Here is a 13,451-nt window from a genome sequence, read left to right as displayed (position 1 = left end):
GCTAACTGGTCTGTTTTGGTGTTTAGATTAGATTAGATTAGATTACTTACAGTGTGGAAACAGGCCCTTCAGCCCAGCAAGTCTACACTGACCCTCCGAACAGCAGCCCATCCAGACCCATTCCCCTACATTTACCCCTTCACCTAACACAATGGGCAATTTAGCATGGCCAATTCACCTAACCTGCACATTCTTGGACTGTGAGAGGAAACCGGAGCACTCAGAGGAAACCCACGCTGACACGGGGCGAATGTGCAAACTCCACACAGACAGTTGCCTGAGGTGGGAATTCAACCCAGGTCTCTGGTGCTGTGCGGCAACAGTGCTAACCACTGTGCCACTGTGCTACCCATGAATCCTATGGTCCACACAAGCTTCTGTCTATCCTATTTTATCTCACTCCAACAAGAGAGAAAGAGGTGAAAGAATATATTGATGAGGTGAGTTTGATGAGAGAGTAGGAGGAGGCTCATGTGGATCTTAAGACAAAAGTGAGGACTGCAGATGCTGGAAATCAGAGTCTAGACTAGAGTGGTGCTGGAAAAGCACAGTAGGTCAGGCAGCATCCGAGGAGCAGGAAAATCGATGTTTTGGGCAAAAGCCCTTCATCAGGATTCCTGGCTTTTGCCCAAAACATTGATTTTCCTGCTCCTCGGATGCTGCCTGACCTGCTGTGCTTTTCCAGCCCCACTCTAGTCTAGACTCATGTGGATCTTAAGCACTGGCATTGACCAGTCTACCTGTTCCAGTGCTGTAAATTCTAAATAGTTCTGCAGAAAATGTTGTAGTAATACTGTTGGTCATTACTGAACCAAAATCATTTTACTCTCTCTATATCTTCCAGCATTTTTATTTCCATTTTAGCAATCCCTGGAAGTTTTACCTCTTATCACAGACCAGAAACTTTTTGCTTAATTTCTTGTCATTGTTTTTTAGGCACCTTCCAATATGAAATCAGTACTCCAGGCTGGTTGGTTGTTGACTAATGCAATTGGTAACATTATTGTGTTAATAGTGGCAGAAGCTTCAACTATTCAGGAACAGGTATGTGAATAATGGGAAGAAAACAAATCTACACAGCCATGCTGTTTGCTGGATCACAATGTTATATTCTTTGCAACATTAGACAAATACAATCCTACAATATCCCTTACCTGCTCTTCCTCGTCCTTCCACCTCTACCCTGTGATCTGAACTGAATATGAACCAACGATGCAAGAAGATTAAGATCAAAATGGAAACTCAGCAATTGCACAATATCCATTGTAAGGAATAGTGTCACTCCATTAAGATGTAGAAATGTAACATTGATGTGGTTATTGCATTTTCCTGAGTGTTGATGCTGGGCACCATTTGTATGGCAGTGTGGAAGGTGTTTGGTTCAATATCTAACAATACTGCTGTATCTTTTTGAGAATGGTGATATTGATAATATTGAAGAATATTGAAGAATACCATATGGATACCATTACACTTCAAGGACAATGCTCCCATTCTCTGCAAAAAATAGAGCTATGTTCAAGCCTTGTGTTTTTTTTAATCCAAAGAGCTTGGCAAGTCTATCGTTCCCAATTGATTTCTCTATGGCAATGTCAATCAGAGTCAACTTGCCAACCAATCAGCATTCTATTCTCAGGCAGTATAAATTGTTATGATCATTTTGAAGGTTGGCATTCTTGAGTTTGTTCTGATGTGTGCAAGAGGAAAAGATTCAGCAACTTATCTTGCTTTCCAAAGAAATTCCAGAGTTCGAGATCATTGCCAGTGGCTTTGGTGACACACTGAAAATAATGTTGTCTGCTGTGAATTTGGTGTTAATGTGAAGTTCAGTTTGTTTCATAATTTTGGATGTAACTGCAGCATAATGTGAAAGGAAGCTGATGCGACAAAAGGTCATCAATGATCCACTGAGTAAATAGACTGCAGTTTCTCTTTGTGTTTTGTGTCACATGAATCTGTTTCTGTGTTGACAAAAAACTATGTGTGATCATGCAACAATCTGCAAGGTAACATGTAGTGAAATTAACAGGCCACACAAAGTAAAAAGAAGAGTTGTGAAGGTATGTTAGTCAAAAAATGGATTCATTACATTGCTAATCACAATTGTCTTTTCTTTCTTGCACAGTGGGCTGAGTATATCTTATTTGCCGTATTATTGGTTGCAGTCTGCATAGTGTTCGCTATCATGTCCTATTTCTACACTTATGTGGATCCAGCTCAAGTAGAGATGGAAATTGATGAAGAAATAGCAAGGAAGAAAGCTGAGGCTCTAGAGAAAATGAATTACTCTGAGAACGGAACGATTAATGTGATTCAATCAAACCTCTGAAACGTAGCAAACAGAACACATTGTAAAGTTTAACCAGACATAGCTTCAGTGCAAATGGACCTTATGGACTGAGAACAACTGACCTTCTGTCAGCCTGTCTCTGCAAAAGATGTAAATAATGTGACAACATGCCCTAATTTCCTGGTAATTATGTTAGAATTCTCATGATGAGCACTTTTTTCAATACCCTTTCAAATAGTGTTTCAGTGTTATTTCTAACAGCTGAAAACAAATAGTGGACTGAAATGCCCATTGCAATTCTTCATATTCTTTCACGTTTTTCCATGACTGATATGCTGTAATTCTGAACCTCAAATGCTGACCATTTTATTTGACAGACAGGTACAATTCTAATCGTTTAAACCAAGATATTGTAATATCTCAGAAAATATTTGCTCATTCTGAATATTTTTGCACAAACTTTAAATATCAAAAATTCGAGGCTAGCTGATCAACAATTTCCAAAAGTATTTTAATATGTCCTTACTTTTGTTCTTTGTAAACTGAATACCATCCATTGAAACAAAGTTTGCCAAAATAAATAGCAGTTCAGAAGGGATTCTGTCAGAGTTCTCGGAGAAGAAAGAATGGGAGGAATATATTTTAAAGGGTCACGAATATTGAAAGAAAGCATAAAAATTAAAGATGACATGTACATAAACAAACTGCAAGTCTGGCTCCTTTTTTCATTGTAAGTCGTTTCCTTTAAATTGTATATATTTATCATATTTTGTGGGAAAATTGTCTCTTAAGCTTTCTTATACATTGACCGTATAGTTACTTCAACCTAACTTTAAAAAAATATATTATTGGGCTTTGGGCATTACCACACGCATTATTGCACATTTTTATCTTTCTGGAGAAGATGGTGGTGAGCTGCCTTCTTGAACCACCACAGCTCTTGAGGAGTAGATAGTTTATTAGGAGAGAAATTCCAGGATTTTGACTCATGAAGGAGCAGCCAATCTGTTTCCAAGTCAGGATCATTTGTGATTTGGAAGGGAATGTGGAGGTGGCAGTGTTCCCACATATCTGCTGCTCTTGACAACCCAGATAGTCCCGGATGATTGGAAGATGGCTGTTGTAACCCCATTGTTCAAGAAAGGATCAAGACAAAAGATGGAAAATTATAGGCCAATTAGCCTAACCTCGGTTGTTGGTAAAATTCTAGAATCCATCATTAAGGATGAGGTTTCTAAATTCTTAGAAGAGCAGAGTCTGATTAGAACAAGTCAACATGGATTTACTAAGGGGAGGTCATGCCTGACAAACCTGTTGGTATTCTTTGAAGAGGTGACAAGCAGGTTAGACCAGGGAAACCCAGTGGATGTGGTCTATCTAGACTTCCAAAAGGCCTTTGATAAGGTGCCACACGGGAGGCTGCTGAGCAAGGTGAGGGCCCATGGGGTTCGAGGTGAGCTACTGGGATGTATTGAGGATTGGCTGTCTGACAGAAGGCAGAGAGTTGGGATAAAAGGTTCTTTTTCAGAATGGCAGCCGGTGATGAGCGGTGTCCCGCAGGGTTCAGTGTTGGGGCCACAGCTGTTCGCATTATATATTAATGATCTGGATGAAGGGACTGGGGGCATTCTAGCAAAGTTTGCCGATGATACAAAGATAGGTGGACAGGCAGGTAGTACTGAGGAAGTGGGGAGGCTGCAGAAGGATCTAGACAGTTTGGGAGAGTGGTCCAGGAAATGGCTGATGGAATTCAACGTGAACAAATGCGAGGTCTTGCACTTTGGCAAAAAGAATAAAAGCACAGACTACTTTCTAAACGGTGAGATAATTTGTAAAGCCAAAGTACAAAGGGATCTGGGAGTGCTAGTCGAGGATTCTCTAAAGGTCAACATGCAGGTTGAGTCTGTGATTAAGAAAGTGAATGCGATGTTGTCACTTATCTCAAGAGGGTTGGAATATAAAAGCACCGTTGTGCTACTGAGACTTTATAAAGCTCTGGTTAGGCCCCATTTGGAGTACTGTGTCCAGTTTTGGTCCCCACACCTCAGGAAGGACATACTGGCACTGGAACGTGTCCAGCGGAGATTCACACGGATGATCCCTGGAATGGTAGGTCTAACATATGAGGAACGGCTGAGGATCTTGGGATTGTATTCATTGGAGTTTAGAAGATTAAGGGGAGACTTAATAGAGACGTACAAGATAATACATGGCTTGGAAAGGGTGGATGCTAGGAAATTGTTTCCATTAGGTGAGGAGACTAGGACCCATGGACACAGCCTTAGAATTAGAGGGGGTAAATTCAGAACAGAAATGCGGAGACATTTCTTCAGCCAGAGAGTGGTGGGCCTGTGGAATTCATTGCCGCAGAGTGCAGTGGAGGCCGGGACGCTAAATGTCTTCAAGGCAGAGATTGATAGATTCTTGTTGTCTCGGGGAATTAAGGGCTACGGGGAGAATGCGGGTAAGTGGAGTTGAAGTGCCCAGCAGCCATGATTGAATGGCGGAGTGGACTCGATAGGCCGAATGGCCTTACTTCCACTCCTATGTCTTATAGCGGTGGGCGTGGATCTAGAAGGTGCAGAACACCTTACACCATTTTTTGATAAATATTTTTATTGAAAATTTAACATATTTTTACAAGTTTACAAATTTAAAAAACCCCAAGTATAAACATTGATATACAATTAAATCTTAAATAAATAATAACCAAAATTTAACAAAAGAAAAATACCGAGAGAAAAAAACAAAACTCAACTACTAATCTAACCTACAACTAACCAGAGAGTATAATTAAGTCTCTTACATTATTCAAATAAGAGATTAAAAAAAACCGATGGATAACACAGAAATTGCGTAATGAGATACATGCTTGGAATGTATTAACGTCAAATCATAACAAAACCCATATTCGTGCGGGATTCCTTTCCCAAGGGGCCCCGGACCAGCCAGGTTCGCCATCTCAATTAAATAAAAGCCCTTGTTAGGATGGCCAAAATATCTGTATTTATATAATTCAAGAAGGGCTGCCATATTTTATGGAATAATGTGGTCTTTTGGTGCACCATATTTGTAAGGAAGTCAAGGGGAATACATTCCATGATTAATCTGTGCCAATTCAAAAATCCAGGGGGGCCCTCAGCCACCCAGTTTACCAAAATATTTTTCCTTGCACAGAAAGAGAGAATAGAAAATAGTCTCTTCCCGTACATGTCCAGGGAGGGAAAGTTCGAAAAAGCCCAAGAGGAGAGATAGAGGGTCCACTTTAATTTCCGTTCCTAAAATTTCTGTCAGACCACTTGCTACTTTAGTCCAATATCTATGGATCTTTTGAAAGGTCCATAGGCAATGTACAAGAGTGCCCACCTCTATTTTACATTTGGGACATATTGGAGATGCTCTTGCCTTAAATTTTGCCAATTGGTCCGGTACTATATGGGCCCTATGAAGTATCTTCAGCTGAATGGCCTGAGTTCTGTTGCAGATGGAGATTCTTCTGGCGTTTTCCCAAATGTCATTCCACGTTTCTATAGAGATTTCCAGTCCCAAATCCTGATCCCATGTTTTAAGCAGATTGTCCATATCTCCCAATACTTCATCATGTAATAAATGATAAATAGTACTGACGGAAGATACCCCATTAGCCTTGGCACTCTACATTCTCTATCTGATTTATAAAGACTCTCTAATAATGTAGTCTTCTTCTGTATATAGTCTCGAATTTGGAAGAATCAAACGAGGTCTCCATTAGGTAATCCAAATTTCTGACACAGCTGTTCAAAAGACATCAGGACCCCATCTTTAAACAGATCCCCTAAACAGGAGATACACCTGGATCTCCAGAGTTTGAAAGTGGCATCTGTAAGCCCCGGTTGAAATCCCCATGCTCCCACTATCGGAGCATAGGGGGATGTTTTATATGAGTTTTGCCGCATTATATTCCAAGCTTTAATTGTATTTAGTATTATAGGGTTTTTACAGTGATCCATAATGATTTTCCTCTTGTCTGAAAATAAAAGGTTAATAAGTGAGCATTTTACTTAAGAAACCTCGATGTCCAGCCAGATTGATTGTGGATCAGACAAGACCCAATCAGCTATGTAACTTAATAGGGAACTTAATTGATATTTCCTAAAATCTGGGAAATCCAATCTTCCCCTTGCCTATGGAAGCTGTAGCTTCTTCAGCTTAATGAGGGGCCGTCTATGATTCCAGATAAAGGAACTCAACCAGCCATATAATTTACGTAGTGCCAGCCTCTGCAGCATCACCGGAAGCATTCTCATAGGATATAGGAGACGGGGCAGGACATTCATTAGTGCTATTCTACCAGCCAGGAAATTGGAAGGTCTCCCCATCGCTGGAGGTCCTGCCTTATCCTCTCCAGTAAATGCACTAAGTTAGCCTTATACAACTGACCAAATACTGGGGTAATAAAAATGCCTAAATATAAGAAACCCTCCAGGGACCACCGAAAGGGGAAGTGGGATCCATCCAATAAGTGGGATATACTAGCAAGGCCACCCATTGGCATAGCCTCCGATTTTGAGAAATTAATTTTGTAGCCTGAAAATACACTAAATGTATTAATAATTTGGATTAAGCAAGGCACGGACATCAAAGGATTACTGAGAAATAGAAGAACATCATCTGCATAAAGGCTAATTTTATGTTTACCTATACCAATCCTCGGGGCTGTTATATTAGGGTCAGCCCTTATAGCTTCTGCTAGTGGCTCAATAATTAGCGTAAATAACAATGGCAAGAGAGGACATCCCTGACGGCAGCCCCTATCCACACTGAAGCTAACACCTTACACCATTAACTTGGTCAATGGTTACTTGGTTACCTCTTGCCTATTGCCTTTACTCCCTCCACCAAACAATAAGGCTTCCAATTGTTTCTTCATACGAACAACCTGGTAACTTGATGAGTAGCAGTGGTCAGTACAGGCACTGCTGAAATGACAGGACAACAATTTCTTGGCCTAAGTGAAAGTGCAAAGCAATGTTTGGTAGGAATGCTGGAAGATACTTCAAAACCAGTCAGCACACTGCATTCAAGTGTAACTGACTTACAGTGAAATGAAAGCAAATACTGTACATGTTGGACAGTCTGAAATAAAAACACCGTTAGAAAAACTCAGCAAGTCTGGCAGCATCTGTGCAGAGAGAAACAGAGTTAGCATTACGTTTCCAAAATGACTTTTCCTTTGAATTCTACAGATGCTACCAGAATTGCTGGAAAATTCATTTTGGATACAGAATGCTGACTGTTTCCCAAGGAAAAGTAATTTCGGAAACAGAATGCTAAGTCATCTTTACTGCACAGATGCAACCAAATTTGCTCAGGTTTTTAAGCACTTTCTGTTTTATAAACTACAGTAGAGGTTTGTAGATCACTAATTGTAGATGCTAAATCAAAAACTTATGAGCGATATCTTTTAATGTATTTAATAGGTTCAGAAATTTTGAATGGCAGATGTATTCATTTGCAGAGAATTGCGTTAAAGTCACAAATGAAAACCAGCGAGGGTTTAAATGATTTTGTTTATAAACCTGCCAAGGAAAAATGAAACAAATCACCTGCACAGATGTAGGATTAAAAAGTCAAACAAATGGTAAAAGTGTGACCAAAGATTAAGTAAGTACCCCTGAGATGGGGATAGCTGATTTGATTAAGGATTGGAGAGAGATGGAGCGAGACTTTTCAGATTATGTAAATTGACCTGCCTTGTTGCCTGAAAATTTGGCAGGAAACACAGCCCTGCAGATCTCATTGATCACACAATCACTTGATTATTCAAGGGACCACAATTGGCTGGAGACAGGACTTCTACCCCTCAACTGGGTGGAAGCCTCACCTCAGGGAGTTGCCAACCCTATTGGCCGCCAGATCTGTAGCCACTGCAGCACCATTGGCAGCAGTGACCAGCACTGGGACTACAAGCAGTCCCCAGATCCTAATCCTTGGTGCAAGGACCAAGGACAGTGTGGATCCTCTCACAACAGGGTTGGGAGACAAAGCCTGGAAAGGATGAAGAGAGGGTTCAAGGACTTTGCTGGAGAGACCAGAAGGAGAGAGCTTGGTAGGGGGTGGATGCTGAGTATGGTGATCCAACATTTTTCACCATGCCAGCTTGAGAATTGAGGCCTAGCAGGAAGCCCAAGAGCCTCGAATGGAACAGGGTGTGGGGACGGGGCTGCTGGCCAGCTCAGACCAGGCCCTACCGCAACGCGACATAAAATTACAGACTCATCAGGAAAGTTTATCCAGCGTGTGTTTTATGAGCTCGATTAGCAAACAAAATATTACTCACTCAAATATTTATCTGTCAATAAAGCAGAGTTTATTTAAGGTCCTTTCACTTTTCAATAACTAGGCTGTTAAGTAGAAAGTTTATTGGTTCAGTCAAAACATTTAACCCCAAATATAGAAATGGATTAGAACATAGAACATATAACATAGAACAATACAGCACAGAACAGGCCCTTCGGCCCACGATGTTGTGCCGAACTTCTATCCTAGATTAAGCACCCATCCATGTACCTATCCAAATGCCGCTTAAAGGTCGCCAATGATTCTGACTCTACCACTCCCACGGGCAGCGTGTTCCAAGCCCCCACCATTCTCTGGGTAAAGAACCCACCCCTGACATCTCCCCTATACCTTCCACTCTTCACCTTAAATTTATGTCCCCTTGTAACACTCTGTTGTACCCGGGGGAAAAGTTTCTGACTGTCTACTCTATCTATTCCTCTGATCATCTTATAAACCTCTATCAAGTCACCCCTCATCCTTCGCCATTCCAACGAGAAAAGGCCGAGAACTCTCAACCTATCCTCGTACGACCTATTCTCCATTCCAGGCAACATCCTGGTAAATCTTCTCTGCACCCTCTCCAAAGCTTCCACATCTTTCCTAAAGTGAGGCGACCAGAACTGCACACAGTACTCCAAATGTGGCCGAACCAAAGTCCTGTACAGCTGCAACATCACTTCACGACTCTTGAATTCAATTCCTCTGCTAATGAACGATAATACACCATAGGCCTTCTTACAAACTCTATCCACCTGAGTGGCAACTTTCAAAGATCTATGTACGTAGACCCCAAGATCCCTCTGTTCCTCCACCTGACTAAGAACCCTACCATTCACCCTGTATTCTGCATTCTTATTTGCTCTTCCAAAATGGACAACCTCACACTTGGCAGGGTTGAACTCCATCTGCCACTCCTCAGCCCAGCTCTGCTTCATATCTAAGTCCCTTTGCAAACGACAAATGCCCTCCTCACTGTCCACAACTCCACCTATCTTCGTACCATCTGCGAATTTACTGACCCACCCTTCGACTCCCTCATCCAAGTCATTAATAAAAATTACAAACAGCAGAGGACCCAGAACTGATCCCTGCGGAACTCCACTTGTAACTGGGCTCCAGGCTGAATATTTACCATCTACCACCACTCTCTGACTTCGACCGGTTAGCCAGTTTTCTATCCAATTGGCCAAATTTCCCTCTATCCCATGCCTCCTGACTTTCCGCATAAGCCTACCATGGGGAACCTTATCAAATGCCTTACTAAAATCCACGTACACTACATCCACTGCTCTACCCTCATCCACATGCTTAGTCACTTCCTCGAAGAATTCAATAAGACTTGTAAGGCAAGACCTACCCTTCACAAATCCATGCTGACTGTCCCTAATCAAGCAGTGTCTTTCCAGATGCTCATAAATCCTATCCCTCAGTACCCTTTCCATTACTTTACCTACCACAGAAGTAAGACTAACTGGCCTATAATTCCCAGGGTTATCCCTATTCCCTTTTTTGAACAGGGGCACAACATTCGCTCCTCTCCAGTCCCCTGGTACCACCCCCGTTGACAAGGAAGACGAGAAGATCATTGCCAACGGTACTGCAATTTCCTCTCTTGCTTCCCACATAATCCTAGGATATATCCCGTCAGGCCCGGGGGACTTGTCTATCCTCAAGTTGTTCAAAATGTCCAACACATCTTCCTTCCTAACAAGTATCTCTTCTAGCTTACCAGTCCGTTTCACACTCTCCTCTTCAACAATACGGTCCCTCTCGTTCGTAAATACTGAAGAGAAGTACTTGTTCAAGACCTCTCCTATCTCTTCCAACTCAATACACAATCTCCCACTACTGTCCTTGATCGGACCTACCCTCGTTCTCGTCATTCTCAGATTTCTCACATACGCATAAAATGCCTTGGGGTTATCCTTGATCCTATCCGCCAAGGATTTTTCATGCCCTCTCTTAGCTCTCCTAATCCCTTTCTTCAGGTCCCTTCTGGCTATCCTGTATCCCTCCACTGCTCTGTCTGAACCCTGTTTCCTCAACCTTATGTAAGCCTCCTTCTTCCTCTTTACTAGACATTCAACCTCCCTCGTCAACCAAGGCTCCCTCACACGACCATTTCTTTCCTGCCTGATAGGTACATACATATCAAGGACACGTCGTATCTGCTCCTTGAAAAAGTTCCACATTTCCACCACATCCTTCCCTGACAGCCTATGCTCCCAACTTATGCTCCTCAAATCCTGTCTTACAGCATCGTAATTTCCCTTCCCCCAATTGTAAAATCTACCTTGTTATGCGCACCTATCTCTCTCCATAACCAAGGTGAAAGTCACAGAATTGTGGTCACCATCACCAAAATGTTCACCCACTAACAAGCCCATCACTTGTCCCGGTTCATTACCGAGTACCAAATCCAATATGGCCTCCCCTCTGGTTGGACAATCTGCATACTGAGTTAGAAAAGCTTCCTGGACACACTGCACAAACACCGCCCCATCCAATCTACTTGATCTAAAGAGCTTCCAATCAATATTTGGGAAGTTGAAGTCGCCCATGACTACGACCCTGTGGCTTCTGCACCTTTCCAAAATCTGTTTCCCAATCTGTTTCTCCACATCTCTGCTGCTATTGGGGGGCCTATAGTAAACACCCAACAATGTGACTGCACCTTTCCTATTTCTGACTTCAGCCCATACTACCTCCAAAGGCAGATCCCCCTCAAACTTCCTTTCTGCAGCCGTTATACCATTTCTAATTAACAATGCCACCCCCCCTCCTTTTTTACCACCCTCCCTAATCTTACTGAAAGATCTGTAACCAGGAACCTCCAACAGCCATTCCTGTCCGTCATCTATCCACGTTTCCGTGATGGCCACAACATTGTAGTCCCAGGTACTGATCCACGCCTTAAGTTCACCCACCTTATTTCTGATACTCCTTGCGTTGAAGTATAGGCACTTGAGCACATCTCTGTGTTCGCAAGTATTCCCTGTCAGTGCTACCTTCTCCACAGCCTCCCTACAGTCTTGGACATCCTGACACACAGCTAGCTTACTTGCTGGACTACAAGTCCGGATCCCATTCCCCTGCCAAATTAGTTTAAACCCCCCTGAAGAGTGCTAGCAAACCTACCCCCCAGGATATTGGTGCCCTTCTGGTTCAGGTGCAACCCGTCCTGTTTGTACAGGTCCCACCTTCCCCAGAATGCAGTCCAATTGTCCAAATACCTGAAGCCCTCCCTCCTACACCATCCTTGCAGCCACGTGTTCAACTGCACTCTCTCCTGTTCCTTGCCTCACTGTCACGTGGCACCGGCAACAACCCAGAGATGATGACTCTGTCCGTCCTAGCTTTTAGCTTCCAGCCTAACTCCCTGAGCTCGTGAATGACCTCCCCACCCCTCTTCCTACCTATGTCGTTGGTGCCAATGTGTACCACGACGTCTGGCTGCACACCCTCCCCCTTAAGGATTCTGAAGACACGGTCCGAGACGTCTCGGACCCTGGCACCCGGGAGGCAACAAACCATCCGAGAGTCTCGCCCATGTCCACAGAACCGCCTGTCCGTCCCTCTAACTAGAGAGTCTCCTATAACTAGCGCTCTCCTCCTCTCCCCCTTTCCCTTCTGAGTCTCAGAGCCAGACCTCACGCCACAGACCCCTTCACTGCAGCTTACACCTGCAAGGCTGTCCCCCCCAACAGTTTCCAAAGCTGTATACTTATTATTTAGGGGAACGACCACAGGGGAACCCTGCACTGCCTGCTTCTTCCCCTTCCCACCTCTAACTGTTACCTAGCTACCTCTGTTCTCCGGATTAGCCTTGATCAATAATTAATCTTGTTCTTGCTCAATGGCAAGAAGCCTAAGAACCCAAGATTTGCATTCAACTGTCACTCATTTTCCCATGTCACATGAAGAGTCTACTTGTGGTCAGTGTAGATTACCCTAAATGGGGAGGTGTCTCAAAAATCTGAACAACAGTTAATGTGGCCATCTCATGCTGCTACTTTGCAATAAACACAATTTGATTTTCTCATGATGCTGTCATCAAGCCAGAAAGAAACTTTGCCTTCCACACAAATGTGTTATCTGAGTTTAAGTGCTCATGTGATGCGAAGTATGTTCTGCTTCAAGAAGGATCAGGTAGCTGAAGTGTTCAACAGAAGCAGAAGCTTTATCAAGAGCAGATTCATATTGTGAGCTGCTACCGCATTGCTTGTCCATAAGGATACCAACCTGCCCATTAATGATAATTGTAATTGGGTTTCAAACATTAAAAATTGCTTTCAATTTCTTAAATACCATTGGACGTGCAGCAAATCTGTGATATGTTAAAAATGTTGTCTTTCAATACTGTTTATAAAACCTTACATGCTGTCAAATGAATATATATTCCTCTGTCCATGAGTACTGTAGGAAACATCTGTGTAAACTTGTCACGCTGTAATCCCACTCTCCAGCCAGTGATGGCACTGTAGCTCATCAGCCACCTGTGGAACTCCAATTGACCCTACTTCTTTGAACCCATAATGTGGTCATATTTCAAACATAAAGTAACAATAGAAAATCAAGATTGTGTCTAAAATATGGATGAAAGCATTTCATTAAATTCATGTTTTAAATACATGGCCAAAGATTTATTTTTCCCCTGAATGCAAAGTCTGCTTCATAAATAATACATTCTCCTTACCTGTCTATGCAGTGACGCAGGAGATTGACTCTTAATCTACATTAATGAGTTTCTATTGTCCTATAAATCTGTTATTTCATATCTCTTGTAAGACTTGACAAAATGCTGACAGGTCATTGCTTGAATAATTTAGAACACATTTGC

The 13,451-nt window shown here is 42.5% G+C and overlaps 1 protein-coding gene across 2 annotated transcripts in view; it reads left to right on the top strand.

Moving 5' to 3' along the window:
- Positions 1-2,988, top strand: part of LOC140481585 (solute carrier family 15 member 1-like) — a 59,716-nt gene extending 56,728 nt beyond the window's left edge. For both annotated transcript variants that reach the window (XM_072578017.1, XM_072578018.1), the window contains 2 exons: positions 937-1,044; positions 2,126-2,988. In XM_072578017.1, the coding sequence (XP_072434118.1) occupies positions 937-1,044; positions 2,126-2,329 (312 nt within the window). In that variant the 3' untranslated portion in view covers positions 2,330-2,988. The remainder of the gene's footprint in view (positions 1-936; positions 1,045-2,125) is intronic.
- The last annotated feature ends 10,463 nt before the right edge of the window (positions 2,989-13,451 follow it).

Source organism: Chiloscyllium punctatum, chromosome 9, assembly GCF_047496795.1.
Source record: "Chiloscyllium punctatum isolate Juve2018m chromosome 9, sChiPun1.3, whole genome shotgun sequence".
Classification (NCBI taxonomy): domain Eukaryota; kingdom Metazoa; phylum Chordata; class Chondrichthyes; order Orectolobiformes; family Hemiscylliidae; genus Chiloscyllium; species Chiloscyllium punctatum.
Note: the sequence above shows the minus strand (reverse complement) of the source record. Positions and strands in the feature narration are given on the sequence as shown.